This window comes from Heloderma suspectum, chromosome 5, assembly GCF_057233095.1.
Source record: "Heloderma suspectum isolate Gila_16-S chromosome 5, 16-S_ref, whole genome shotgun sequence".
In the NCBI taxonomy this organism is placed as follows: domain Eukaryota; kingdom Metazoa; phylum Chordata; class Lepidosauria; order Squamata; family Helodermatidae; genus Heloderma; species Heloderma suspectum.
In genome coordinates this window covers 119,906,491-119,921,073 of record NC_139462.1, presented here as the reverse complement: position 1 = coordinate 119,921,073, position 14,583 = coordinate 119,906,491, and the positions used below count along the sequence as shown (strand labels likewise).

The 14,583-nt window shown below is 41.6% G+C and overlaps 1 protein-coding gene across 1 annotated transcript; it reads left to right on the top strand.

Annotated features, from left to right (window-relative positions):
• The first annotated feature begins 1,168 nt into the window (after nt 1–1,168).
• Nucleotides 1,169–13,874, top strand: LYAR (Ly1 antibody reactive). The gene is made up of 9 exons (XM_084859854.1): nt 1,169–1,480; nt 3,605–3,796; nt 5,443–5,557; nt 7,068–7,175; nt 8,720–8,803; nt 10,091–10,463; nt 10,954–11,022; nt 12,012–12,097; nt 13,564–13,874. Exons 2-9 carry the CDS (start codon nt 3,675–3,677, stop codon nt 13,696–13,698), a joined length of 1,092 nt encoding a protein of 363 aa, XP_084715980.1. The 5' UTR covers nt 1,169–1,480; nt 3,605–3,674; the 3' UTR covers nt 13,699–13,874.
• The last annotated feature ends 709 nt before the right edge of the window (nt 13,875–14,583 follow it).

The window sequence follows — 14,583 nt, the reverse complement described above, 5'->3', positions numbered from 1 at the left end:
CCAAATCTGGAATTGTATACCCACTTACCTTATTTTAAGTCTCTTTGAACTAAAGGGGGTTACTTCTGAGCAGACATGAGTAAGTGTGCTTAAAATGCTTTTCTGCTCTACTTTCCCCTGTAAAGATCACAGTATGCAAGAGATCAAAATGTATAGGAAAAGATTATACTATCAACAGCATGAACCCCTTTCCATACAAATCTATGGTGTGACCACACTTGGAATACTGAGTACAGTTCTGGTCACCACACCTAAAAAAGCATATTGTAGAGCTGGAAAAAAGGCAGAAAAGGGCAACTAAAATGATCAAGGGGCTGGAGCATCTCCCCTATGAGGGAAGATTATAACTGCTGGGCTTGTTTAGCTTGGAAAAAGGAGAGTAAGGGGAGACGTGATAGAGGTCTACAGAATGATGCATGGTGTGGAGAATGTGGATAGGGAGGCATTTTTCTCCTCTCTCAAAATACTAGAACCCGGGGTCATCCCATGAAGTTGATTGGTGGGAGATTCAGGACAGATAAAAGGAAGTACATCTTCACACAGTGCACAAACTATGAAATTCGCTACCACAAGACATAGTGATGGCCACCAATTTGGATGGCTTTAAGAGGGGGTTGGACAAATTCTTGGAGGAGAAGACTATCAATGGCTACTAGTCCTGATGGTGCTACCTCCTGTACCAGAGGCAGTGTGCTATGTACACCAGTTGTTTGGGGACATGGGTGGGAGGGTGCTGTTGCACTGATGTCCCGCTTGTGGGTTCCTGGTCGACAGCTGGCTGCCCACTGCGTGAACAGAATGCTGGGTTAGATCCAGCAGAATGCTTAGTCTGATCCAGCATGGCTCTCCTTATGTTCTTTCCTGCTGATTAAGGGGGAGGGGCTCCTTGCTGCCCAGTCACAGCTACGCTAAAAGCCTCGCTTGTTTTCCACAGGCAGCCGTCACTTCCGCTCTGGAGCAACAGAAACACACTGGAAAAAAGGCGTCCCACGTCAATCCAGAAGTTGTATACTTCGTGTGAGTCTTCTTTTGGTAAATCCATGAGTAAATGCGATGTGACCATAGAGATGCCAAGGGATAGACGACACCACGCCACCGGAACTACAGGCTGTGTCACGCTTCCCCTGTCTACGATTGGAGGCGGTCTCTAGCCTGCCCTAAAAAGGTCGGGGAAGGAGCCGTTGGCAGTGGCGTCGCGTGCGCGGGACGGAGCTGTTGCGGGGCAAGGCGTTCTTATCGCCGTAGCGGAGCGAGGAAACGGGCCCGGCAGGCCTCCGTGGCTGGATTGCGTTGTTCAGGCCATTCTCGCCCGGGCGCCGCTGCTTCTCTCCCCCAACCCCGGCCGAGAGCCCCCTGCAGCGTCACCTTTCCTCCAGATCCCCATCGACGGTGACTGCGAGGGACACGTGGATCCTCGAGGAACGCTGCTCAGGGACCCGCGGCTGGTTGTGCTCCCTGGTAGAAGGGCAGTTCCTGGATGGTAAGCCGGGGTCTCTTCTAATCCGAACAGCGGCACAACTCATCTGCTTGTTGTGCCGCTGTTCATCATCTTTCCCCCATCTGCTTGTTCTAAGGAATGTGGGGAAGGCCTCCCTCCCGCTCTCTTTAAAATTGGGAGCACCAGGGGCCACATCCCTCCGCCTCCCTGGGCATCTAGAACATACATGTCTCTTGGGAGGAGCGGAGGCATGTTGCCTGCCCTGCGCGTGCATGTGTAAGTGACATGGTATTGCATCCTTTCCACTGTCCCTACCGCCGAATGCCTTGCAGCTCTGTTCTATATAAGGGTGGCTTAACTTTCTGAAGTTAACGAACCGTTTTGAATAATTTTGCTAGCACGCCTTTCTTCGGAAGGCAGTGCATTGCAGGCTATGGGGCATGACTAAATGCAGGTTGAGGGGGCCATGAGGAGTCACAGGTGGGCACAGCCAGTCAGTTCTCTGAGGAGTGCTCCTAGATGCATCCCCCGCAATCCCTGTTTATATACATCTGGGAAAAAAGGAAGTTTGCTTGTTACATACACAAAGTACAATTAATGTACAGAATTCCCTACCAATAAGTAGGGTAGCAGCCACTGGCTTCAATGGCTTTAAAACAGGATTAGACAAATTCATGAAGGAGGGCTACCAACTGCTGCTCACAGTAACTAAACGAAAACCCTGTGTTCAGAAGCAATATACCTGTGATATTAATGTATTGGGGATGGGGCATCAGCTTCTTTCCCTGCTGGTGAGCTTTCAGAATGTCTGGCTAGCTGCTGCTGGAAACAGTGCCTGACTATTAGATGGAACTTGACCTGATCCAAGAAGACAATTCTAATTATGTGCCTTGCTGGATCAAACCAATAGTCCATCTAGCTTAGCCTCCTGTGTGAACACAAGACAGGCAGATCCTTCACGGTGATGGGTGACATCTGCCTAACCTTGTTAAGAGAGATGTTTTCATGTAGTTGTAGGATCCTTTTACTATATAGTTGCTACCATCACAGCATCTTATGGCAAGGAGTCACATAGGCTGATTTTATATTCTGTAAATGAAACTTTTCCTTCTGTTTGCATTAAACTTGCTTCCTATCAATTTCAGTGGATGCAACTGAAGTTTAGTTTTTTTGAATGAGTGAACCATTTTTAACTCTCTAGTCCATTCATGTTTGTAAATCTGTCATGTCTTGCTTACCTTAGTTATCTTTCAATACAAATATTTGGAAAGGTATCTGAAAGCTAAGCATTTAGTTTTATAAGGCCTCTTGTAGGGTTTTCATAACTCTTCCAGTCCAGTTTTTTAAAATGTTGCTTTGGTACTGCTTTTATGAAATACCACCTTTTATTTCTTTTAATGCATTCATATGCTGACTTTCTGTCTGGGCTCCTGAGGCAACTTAGTTTTAAAAAAATATTAATATAACATAAATGGTACAAAATACAGAACAACATAAGTCTCTAAGGTTGACTGATGGGTCTCTGCAGGAGCCAATGGCACAAGCTCCCTGGTCTGGGCTTCTCCACATTTGCCTTCCCTCAGGCACAGACATCTTAAGTAGCCTCAGGGAGGTGGGGTAGGGGCTGCCCCAGCAGTTCTCTCAGGCCAGACTGATGGGATGCTCCTGGGCTTTGTCAAGTAGTTTGGTGAAATCATCCTATTTTGAACCCTGGGAGATTGGAGTAATGGTGTCAAGCAGGGTAGTTTGGTCTTTTCCTACTCTGAGATAGAAATTGGGGGGGGGGGGTAGAATGCTCTCAGCCTGATCTTGTGTATGTTTACTGGGAAGTAAGTCCTAATGAATTCAGAGGACAAATAAGTGTGTTTAAGAATGTAGCCTCTGTCTTGTAACATGAGCAACAACTCCTTATTGAATTTTACTTCTTAGAAAGCATTGCACGTTCACAATAAATACCAGTACCTCTAGATTCTTTAATACTAATAGCCTTGAGTATGTGGTATTTCATGTACAATGTTAACATCATAGTTTTTATCTTTAAATTTGACAAGGATCTGAATATATTTGAGTGTAGTTTTGGTAGTTCTACTTTTTAAAAGTAATTAAAATACATTTATAAAATGCTGTATTGGAGAGCTATTAATTCTACGTTAAATTCATTCCTAGAATTTCCTGGAAAACAAATGGTGTTTGTCTAGCAGTGTTTGAAGAAACAGATACAATTATTTTGCCAGAAATGGTGGTTTTTACATGTAACGCATGTGGAGAATCTGTGAAGAAGGGGCAGGTTGAAAAGCATGTAAATATGTGCTGGAACTGTCAATGCCTTTCTTGTATGGATTGTGGCAAAGATTTCTGGTAGGTAGAAATCGGATTATTATTTTTTCATTATTTAGTAAATAAGGTAGCTTTTCAGTGAAGCTGTTCAGACAAAGACCACATTTGGACATGGGGATAAGCCAGAATTGTTGAGAATCCTGGCTTATCGTTCATGAGTAGAGTGCTTGTGCATGCTGTATGATTGCCCTGCCTTGGCTCCTCCTACCAGTGAAAATGGCTAAATTAATGAGGGAGCAAAAGCTTTCCATTATGTCCAAACCAGAATCCTGGCTTGTCACTCTCCTAACAAACCAAGAACGGGAAACGAACTTCAAACAGGGAAATGATAAACCAGGAGTCAGGGTTCTCATGAAGCTTTTGCCTCCTTGTTTAACTTCTGGTTAGATTATCCACTCCTGATGGTGGAAGGAGCCAAGCAGGGGCAATAGGGCAGTGTGCACTGGCTATCAGCAATTCTGGCTTATCACATCTGAATGTGGCCATAATGCCAAACCTTGGGTTGACATTACAAGAACAAGCAGACACAAGCCTTGGTCTTGCATACATCTTCCCCCTCCTGCACCTCATGTGCGCCATGATTAGCAGTTTCCAGTCTCTGTTTGCAGCAAATCATAGTTTGGTGTTTTTTCTGAAATAGTAAACTGGTTCACATTTGTCAGTACTCAGTACTTGATCTTGATTTGAGCTCCTGGCTTACAGGCAAGCACAAACCTTGGTTTGCTTATTATAATGAAACAGCAAGTTTTTCTGCAAGAAAGCCACTAATTGCTGCATGCAAGAGGAGGAGGGGGAGTGCTCGAGCCCAAGGTTCATACATTCTTGTGTCTGAACACTTTCTGGGCAGCTGCAGTTAGGCGATATGTATAGAAAACCATATGTTGAAATTATCTTATTTTTCCAAAAGTAACTCTTAAACTGTAGGGCTATTCAGATGTAGTCTTTCTGCCATTACTGTATATGGGAAGAGATTGTGGACAGTTTTCTTGCTCATCTCAGGAGATACTGGTGGTGTTGTAGGGTTCCTTAATTAAAAAAAAAAAAAACCCTGCCTTTGCTTGGAAGTTCAAAGGAGCCAACAAATTTAAAATCAATAAATATATGGATTAAAAAAGAGCAGCAGATAAAATCTCATTCACAACAGCAAGAACACCATAAAATGGGCAAACATTTCCCTGACCATGCAGGTTTGAACATCCAAGCAAGTCTGAATACCCCTGTAGGATGAGGGAGGTGCCCTGTAATGAAGGGATGGCTGACAATTTCTCAGCCTGTCTAAATGCAATTCCATTCCACTGAAGCAGAGAGCTGTTCAGCTGCACCTTGTAAATGCAGGATACTCCATTCCATTCCCCCTCTTCCTCCTCGATGTTCAGTCTTTTCTGCCCCTTCCCAAAAGGGCAGTCAGCATCCCATGCCCATTCTCAAATTCAATTCAAATCTGGTATCTCCAGATAAAAGAATCCCAGCAGCAGGGCTGGGAAGACACATGAAGGCCTGAGATTTGGAGAGCTTCTGCCAGTCAGAGTTTTGGGTTAGGTGGACCAATGGCTTCTCTGGCAGTTATCAGGCTGTTTCAGAGTGGAAAGCATCCTGCACTGGGAGGGCTGTGCTAAAATGTCCTCTTCTATAATGGTTGTTTACATATCTTGTTCTTAATATTGAAGGGGTGATGATTATAAATGTCATGTGAAGTGCCTAAGTGAAGATCAGAAATATGGTGGCAAGGGCTATGAAGCCAAAACTCACAAAGGAGATGTCAAACAGCAGGAATGGATTCAGGTAAAAAAAAAAAAAAGTAATATCACATTTAATTTTAGAAAAAAACTTGTGTGCTGAGTATCATTTCCCTCCCTACCAATTTGCCAGTCATCTCTGAGACAGCTTACACCCCCAAATTAAAAGCAGTATAAGAATACAATAACATACATATTTTAAAGTAAACAAAATATTAATGCCACAAATGGTTTTATAATATCTGCTAAACATTTGGGAGAATAAGTCAACTTTCAGCTGGTGCCCAAAGAATACTGGGGCAGTTACCAGGCTTTTTTGTTTAAGGAAGGTGTTTCATAATCAAGAGAGAGCCCAATCTCTGGCCATCTGTATAACTTCCAAAAATAAGGACACTTAAATCAGGGCCATGGCTGACAACCACAATTCATGGGCTGATACATATGGGAAAAAGGTAGTCCTTCAGATATCTAGTACTAGAACATTAGGGCTTTATTGGTTAAAATCGGCACTTGGAATAGTGCCCAGAAATAAACTGGAAGTCAGTGCAGATCTTTCAATATTGCTGAAATGAAATATGATCAACATGGTGCATCCCTGTTAATAATTTGACTGTTTTGTAAGATTCTGGATGTTTTTCACAGGCATGTATAACTAACTGAGGATTGTTTTTCCAGTAGAGGCCATGGCTAGCATATCAACCAAAATTTGATCAAAAGGCATTCTGAGCCACAGATGCCACGTGGATGTCCATAAGTGACATTGTATCTAAAAGCACCTCCCAGCTATGAAATTGATCCTTAGGATTGACTGCGGCACCATCCAAAATAGACTAAATACTCGCTCATCAGAAGCATCGCTTTTGTTGTTGTTGTTGTTCAGTCGTTCAGTCGTGTCCGACACCTTAATGTTGTCTGGATTGATCTTCAATTTATTAGCCCTTATTCAGCCTATTGCTGACTTGAGTTGCCTATTATGAATACCCATCCCCACATCTGGATTATATGAGAGAGAGAAATAATGCTGGGTGTCATCAGTATACTGATGACTCCAAATCCCTTGACAACTTCATCCAGTGGTTTCATGTAGATGTTAAATAGTATGGGGGAGCAGGCAAGAACACTATAGTACCCCTCAGCATTAATGCCATGGGACAATATGAATGAAAACATGCACAGAGTTTTTTTACTTGTTTCTACTTCATGCATTATCCAGCCAAATTAGGTATTTCAGTTGTAAAGTATGAATTATTGCGAAATGTGAAATTTCAAATTGTTTTTGTCCTTATGCCTTTATTTACAGTGGCCATAAATGCTGTATAAAGGCAATACGAAATGCAGTTGAGCTTTTTAAATCAAATCAGTCCCAACATCGGTGTGTTTGGCACCTTGGCACACTCCACTCCCCAGACTCCCTACCAGCGGAGGAAACTGAGAGATATTAGAATTTAACTTCTGATGCTTACAGATGCACTGCATACATCTTATTTAAGGTGATCAAACTTGTTATTTCAGTATATTGTATCTTGGACGTAATCATATCCACTTTCCTTTTGCAGAAGATTCATGAGACGATAAAGGAAACAAACATTAACCCCAAAGTTCAAGACATATTAGAACAGATATGCGTCTATGACAATATTCCAAGAAAAAAGCGCAAGTTTCAGGTATGTTGGTGAGGCGTTAAGTATTTAGGCTACAATTCTGTACTCAGCTAGGAGTAAGCCCAATTGAACTCAGTGGGACCTACTTCTGATAGACACGTATAGGACTGCTCTGTAAGAAATTTTATTTCTCTGGCGTTCCTTGATGAAAAGAAGAGTAACAACAGACATGTTTTCCTGAAGTGGCAATAGATATGACCAAATTGATCTTGGGTGATTGTCTGCATTATCCTACCAAGTGGTACAATATGGCGAATGCTCCAGAAGAAAATAATGGTTCTCTAGAATGTGGCCCAGAACCTTCCACCACACATAGCGGTCTGCAGCAGACAAGTTGGTGTAGCAAGGTTTAGTCGTCTTAATCCGAGTACCTCCCCTAGATCTAGAGTCAGCCTCAAACCCTTCTTTCAAAGCCCGTGGGCTAGGGAGGGTGGTGGTGGTATGCTTTCCAACCCTTTTCCCTCATATCCTCACTGCTGCTACTACTGCCCATTCTTGCTGCTGCAGCTATACACAACTCCTGGTTAATCCTGGAGTCGTGATAAATAGCATTATACTGTGAGTAAGTGGGAGGGGTACATGCATGCAGATGTTGTAGCATTATGCTGAACTTCTTTCCTTAGAAACTGCCTCTTACAGTGATGGAAGAAGGTCAGTGAGCAGAGGCACAAAGGTTTGAGGGAGGAGGGAACCTGGAGGAGCAAAGGAGGAATACTGACAAACACCCACTCAGAAGCTAATTTCAAGGCACACCACAATTCAGTTATCTGTGGATGGGGAAAAAAACACCAGCTTCAAGGGCTGCCTGTCGGCTAATTCTTATTCATCATTACATTTATAGCCCACTCTTTTTCTTCCAAGGAACCCAAGGCAGCTTATATGATCCTCCTCCTCCACTTTATCCTCACAACACTGTGAGGTAGTTAGACTGAGAGTCAGTGACTGGTCCAAAGTCACCCAGTGAACTTCTTGGCACTTGTGACTTCAGCTGGTTCCCCATTGCCCTATTCATGTGTTCCTTCAGTACGTAAGGATAACACAGAAAGGAGTGGGGCTGTGTTTCTTGGCACTGGTCCCAACATCCATGCAGTGAGTGTATATGTGGCCCTTTGCAGATAAACACACTCAGTGTGCAGGGGGTGGGGGCGCCACAGCATGCAACGTCAGGGGTGGGGCCAGGAGGCACAGCTCCACTCCACTCTCCCTTTGTTTGCCCTACACATTGAGGGTATGCATGAATAGGGCTCACATCAGGTGCATTTGAGCAATGTAACAGCTTTTGTGTCCTTCCGTTTGAAGCTAACATGTATTACCTTATATGGCACCAGTTGATGTGTCATATAATTTTACTGTTGTTAGTTACAACCAAACAGGATATTTCATGAATACTACTTGGCTTCTGGCTGTTACAAGCTTCTGAAAAAAGGTGCATAAGTACAGGTAGACAAGGCCTTCTGCTTAACTAAACACTGCAATTTGATTTTGTCAGGAAGTAGACCCGCATTGTTATGTTAAAATAGAAATGCTGCTGCTTTTTTCCTAAACAGAACTGGATGGCCAACAGTTTGAAAATACATAGCACTGCTCTACAAAATCAGGTGTGGGATATTTTTTCAGAAGCTACCAGTAAGGTAAGCAAATCAAACGCTCTTGTAAAAGTGAAAAAAGCGGAGGTTTATACCTTATTTCACACCTTATACCTTATTATCAGCATGGCAGATAATTTTTATAGCCAGAGATCCACACGTTGTGGCTGAGCTGTAACCAAATTTTCTTTTCTGTCTGCCAGCTGCAAAGTCCAATCCTATCACAATTTTAGGTTTTTTAGTAACCGAATAGGTAACTTCTCTTTCCATGTGCAGAGTAAACCAATCTTGTTTGTTTGAAGAAGTGTATTAAAGATGCTTCCATATTTGCTTCATATAAAGTGCATGGTTTCTTAGTTTAATGCCATGCAGATGTTGTTAAGGGTTCCTGTGAACTGAAGATAGGGACTTGAAAATTCTTAGGATGCCCAAAAGGAAAATGGTAGGTGCCTACCAAACAGAATGTGGAGGAAGCGGCCTAAGTTGACAAGGAGGCAAGAGACTATTGATAATTGGGAAGGGGTTCCCAGGAAAAAGAGCAACCCAGAAGAGAGAGAATTGGGAGGAACTGCACACCTTTATAAAGAATATAAAAAAGCCCTGTGCAAGCCCCACGTTACACTGCATAAACATCTTGCCTATTTTTACTTTGTCGTTGGTGTTTCTTGCCTCTTATTTTCAAGTGTGCCTTCTCATCAGGTCAGAGAACAAATTGCATTTCATAAAAAGCTGCAATCATCTTTCTATTCCCCTGTTTTCCCTATCCCCCCACAAAAGGTTCTGTGCAGCTTGACCCTATGCATGCTTATCTGAAAGTAAGTCCAGTTGTTACCAAGATGCCTTCAGTTTTTATTTTCTTCTTTGCTTCATCATGCCTTGACACTGGGATGGGCTTCCACAGGAAGGGAGTACACAAAAGTCTGTGTTCATAGCTCCACTTTCTGGGGCAAGTGGAAGGAGTAACCCACTCAAAGATACTCTCCATCCACTGAAGAGAATAAAGATCACAGTAAATCCACTGTTCTTTTCTTCAGCCTGTTCCAATATCTGCAATATCAGACTATTTAATAGGGCAGTTGTAAGAATTACTGAGATAATGAGTGTGAAATAAGGTATAAACCTCTGCATTTTTCTACCCTTTCAACTATAGGAGAAGAGGGATTCTAAACTGTGTCACTATAACTTCAAAATTGGGTATTTATGGTTGTTCCAGATGAGTTAATGTGTCTGACACTGCATACATGCTATAAACTATCTGGCCACTGAAGCCCTCCATCTTGATTGAGAAGCCTCATTGTGGTGAAGTTTAAGCCCTTGGAATCTTTCCAACAGGAGACATTTGGAAAACAGTCTGCAAAAAATGAATCTATGCCGACACCATCAGAAGATAATGTAGTAAAAACCGAGAAACCTGCAAAGAAAAAGAGGAAACGGGAACAAAAGGAAGAGAGGGAAAATATCAAAAAGCCCCAAAAATTAAGATTACAGGCTCAACAAGAGAGCCTAGAACTTACAAAAAGCAAAAAGTCTAAGAAAGTAGCAGCAGGGGATGAGAATGCAAACATGTTCAAAAGCAATTATTTGAAGATGAAAACACAGCAAGCAGTTCATTCAGCTGAATTGGAAGTGAATGGAAATTGCCCCGATGTGGAAGAACGAGGGGCAAAAACAAATGTGAAGAAACGCAAGCGCAACCTCTCAAAAGGTACAAAATTTACATTTTGTGCTATTCCTAGTTGTGAAACCCATTTTATCATCTTATAGTCAAGGACATATTTCTTAACATATTTTAAATATGGATAAGAGAGAGACTGAGACTCCTTAAAGGGCAGGGATGAGAGCAGAAGAAAATCTCACCATGATAAACTTTAATGCTTGGAATGAAAATTGGGGTGGGGTTGAGGTGACGGGAACAGCCTCGGGGGCATTCTGTTTCCTATCAAGGAACATCAAGAAAAATTCTCTTCTGCTTTTTCCATGTTGCGCGAGGCTTTTATCAATAGTCAAACAGTGCAAGATCTTTTTGCTTCACTTGAGGAATATTGGGTGCAGCTTTAACTATTGTTCCAGTTTTGATGGGCTTACAGCCTGTCTGCAGCACAGTGATAATTGCTCTCTAGTGATTCTCTTGCTGGAATTTCTGACACTTATTCTCGCTGTATTTCTCCCTACCCCCAAAAAATAAATAAATGTAGGTGACTCTCCCATTCCACAAAAAAGAATGAACAATTTAGAAATGGAAGAAAACGAGGATGAGCATCAAGGTAACCTTTACTTGGATTTAGCTGTATGATTGTGAGCTAAAGCTATTTATAGCAACAGTAATGTAACAGCACAATCAAAGTGTCTATTAGTATCATCGTTAAAGTATAGAGGAGAAGTGTAACATCCACAGGGGAATAGCTCCCCTGCCCTGGAAATGGATTACTGAGTGCTAGGCCTTGGTATTACAAGATATTAGCATCCAAGGAGGGCAGGGTTTTCTCCATACCTTGGCAGTAAAAAGACGTATCATTCTTAACCTTCCCTTTTTGGGCAAGGTGCTGAACAGGGTGGTGACCTCCATTCTGGACTCTGGGACAGAAACAGCCTTGGTTGCCCTGCTGGATGACTTGCACCAAGGAATGGGTGACAATCTGAGCTGTTCTAATGTGTCGTATGGAACTTTGGTATGGCTTAAGCCTACATTTTTTAACCTGCTGTCTTATAATAGTGTATTATGATTTGATGATTTTAATATATATCTTGCTGTGAAGGCTATGTCCTAGAAGACAGCCTATACACTAGTGTAAAATGTATGCAAGTTATTTTATTGGGTGTTTGATTATTTATATTTACAAGTAAGAATTTTTTTTCCCTTGGAAATAAGATAAATATTGAAACACATTGGGAATGACCAATCTGTGCAGCTGTTTTCTTTCCTAGCTGGGAGCCAGTCAGATGTGTTACTCCTTAGGGAGGTAAATAGATGTAGGGGCAGTTGCTGATCTTGTGCGCTCATGTGTGTCTGTTCTGTAAGTTTTTTTAAAAAATCCTCTTATGCCAGAAGAGTAATACTTCCGTTAGAATTATGCTCAACGGCATCTTTTAGCCATCACAAAATGATCCCAGTGCAGTAATGTATTTAGCAAGCAGGTATTAACCACACAGTGTAACATTTGAGTGGTGGTAAATTTCAGTAGTAACTTAGGCCAAAATATGTGGACACAATATCTTGTATTCTGTATACCTTCTTGTTTAACCAATTATACAGGTAAATTCAGTTGGAAAGGAACTATAAAAGCTGTTCTGAAGCAAGCACCTGACAATGAAATATCAATTAAGAAACTAAGGAAAAAGGTATGTTGGAGCACTTTATGAAAACCACTGAATACAATCCAAGAGGAAGCTCTCCTGCATAAGTACAGTTGAAACAAATGGGAGTAGTTCCCATTTGGATTATTAGGTTATGCCCTGATTAGATACATGGATGGATGGATTGATTGATTGATTGATTGATTGATTGATTGATTGATAGTGTGTGCAACCTAAGTGTGAGCTACTAGTTTGTCAGTCTTACAGATGAGCAATTGCTAACACCCTGTAACAGTTGAGTAACACTTCAGTAGTGCTGCCTGCTCTACATTCTACAGTTGGAATGTTCACAAAGATTCCGTAAACCTTTGGCAGCTAAACCAATGTTTCAGAGTACTCATTTCATCCAACTGATTCTCAAAAGTGGTTTTGACTTCAACTTTGAAAATTCAAAATGCAAAGGCTTTGGACGTAAACCTCACTTGTGCAATTGGCAGTACTTCTGTTCATTCATGGGTGTAGGGAGTCACTGATTTTCCCTTCCTCCTTCCCATCCACCCTTTGTGCCCTCTGCAATGTCAATCCAGAGGGATGGAGGGCCCTCTGTAGAGGCATGTGATGCAACTTGGACTACGGCCTGAGATAGTATTAATGATATCACCACCATCCAACCTGTGAACAGAGTAAAAGCTATGGCTTGATTCCAGTCTAAATGAAATCCATGTATCAATGAATTTCAGCATTGAAACGTGGTCAGCTCTTAATAATGTAAATCTAATCGGTCTTACTTGCTAGGAAGTATGCTTATGGTTGCAGCCCTTTAGGCCCTTACTGGCTTTTTGACTGAAAGTTACATTTTATTTAAAACACTTCTATATCACCTTTTTATGGCAATATATATTACTACGTTATAAATGGTGGGCTATATATATCTTTAAATGGTTTATAACATTAAAACAGGACAGTGAAAACGTTAACACCAGTCACATGCCATGAAAAGCTTCTGCATGTTTTTTAATTGGGTGCCGTTGCACTGTAGTGACTGCAGCAAAGGCCTCATCCCCAGTAGCCCTTTATTTCAGAGCCTTCGCAGACAATTGTAACGCATCAGCAGGCCAATATTGGAGCAGGTGGTACTTCTCAGATACCTGGTCCAAGACCATTTAGAGCTCTAAAGCGCAAAACTAACACTTTACATCCGCCTCCCCCAACCTGGAGGCCACCAGGTTGGGGAAGGCTGTTTTAGGTGGCACCTGGCATCAGACTGGTAGCCAGTACAGTGCACTGGCAAAATACTAGGAAGTCTACAGGCCCTGACAGTGAAGTTACATGTACAGAACAATCCTCAATGTTTCAATGAAAGGAGAAGCCCATGCTTGCACATATGATTGGGGCTAGTATCTGTAAGTCGTGGAAAGAGGTGGTTGTGGGAGATTTTATTCCTGAAAACCTGCTGATAGCAGCACTAAAGTATTTGAGTGTAATATTTTCTCTTTTTGTTTATTGTGTAGGTTTTAGCCCAGTATTATGCAATAGCAGGTGACCACCACAAATCTGAAGAGGAAATTCTGGCCCTGTTTAATAAGAAAATCAACAGCAATCCTAAGTTCAGAGTTTTAAAGGAAAAAGTTAAACTTTTAAAATAACTTCAAATGATCTGGTTTTGTACATTGTACCTAATTTTGTTATTGGATGCAAATATAGTTTTCATTGGTAAATTCCTTTTCTTTCACCTACCATTTATATTGATAGAAAAATTACTTTTGGGAAAAAATATTTTTTGTAAAGTGACAAAATCACCATTAAAATGTTTCTAGTGTTATTTATAGAGACTTAAGTTTTCTGTTGTGATTGAACTGTTCACTGATTTTGAAGCACAAATAAACAAATACATGCTCCATATACATATGAATGCATCCTAAAATACTCTGGAGCAGTAAACAACTCGACCCCTATCCAGCTAATGTTAATCATAATGAAGTACCATTGAAAATAAGTTAGCAACTAATTTGTTAGATTCACTTGAATGGGAAAATCATTATTGCCTTTCATTGGATTAGTAAGCATTTGACATTGCTTTCGTAGAAAACAGGAGCAGCTTGAGGAATCTGAGCCAATGGAGTCCCATAGACTCCCGTAATGTACTACCTTTCAAGACTGCACCCCAAAATAAATAACTAATTTTTGGCTCCAGATAACAGGTTGACTCCAAAGGTCCCATTCCATGAGTGGAATGACTCTTCTGTAAATGGAAGTTCCTTATGAGCAGAATGGAACCTTTAGGGGTGTGTGTGTGTGTGTTTGTTTAACTACAGGGATACGCCGTGAAAATGTGTATGAATAAAAGGGGCATGATTCTCTTTTGCTGCGGGCACAGTGCCTACTTGAGTTTATTAGAGCTCTATTCTCCCCTGCTCACCTGTACACATATAGAAAACTGCTTTCCAATCGGATGGTTGGCACAATTTTGCCTGCTACATTTGGAGAGATAGAGTTAACAACCAGGCACAGGGCCTGAGGTTCTCCCTCTC

Excerpts from the sequence above, each read along its gene's own strand:
- LYAR (XM_084859854.1), top strand. The coding sequence starts at position 3,675 with ATGGTGGTTTTTACATGTAACGCATGTGGAGAATCTGTGAAGAAGGGG. Across the intron at positions 7,176-8,719 it reads GAAAAAAGCGCAAGTTTCAG|AACTGGATGGCCAACAGTTT; the intron begins GTATGTTGGTGA and ends TTTCCTAAACAG. Across the intron at positions 12,098-13,563 it reads TTAAGAAACTAAGGAAAAAG|GTTTTAGCCCAGTATTATGC; the intron begins GTATGTTGGAGC and ends TTTATTGTGTAG.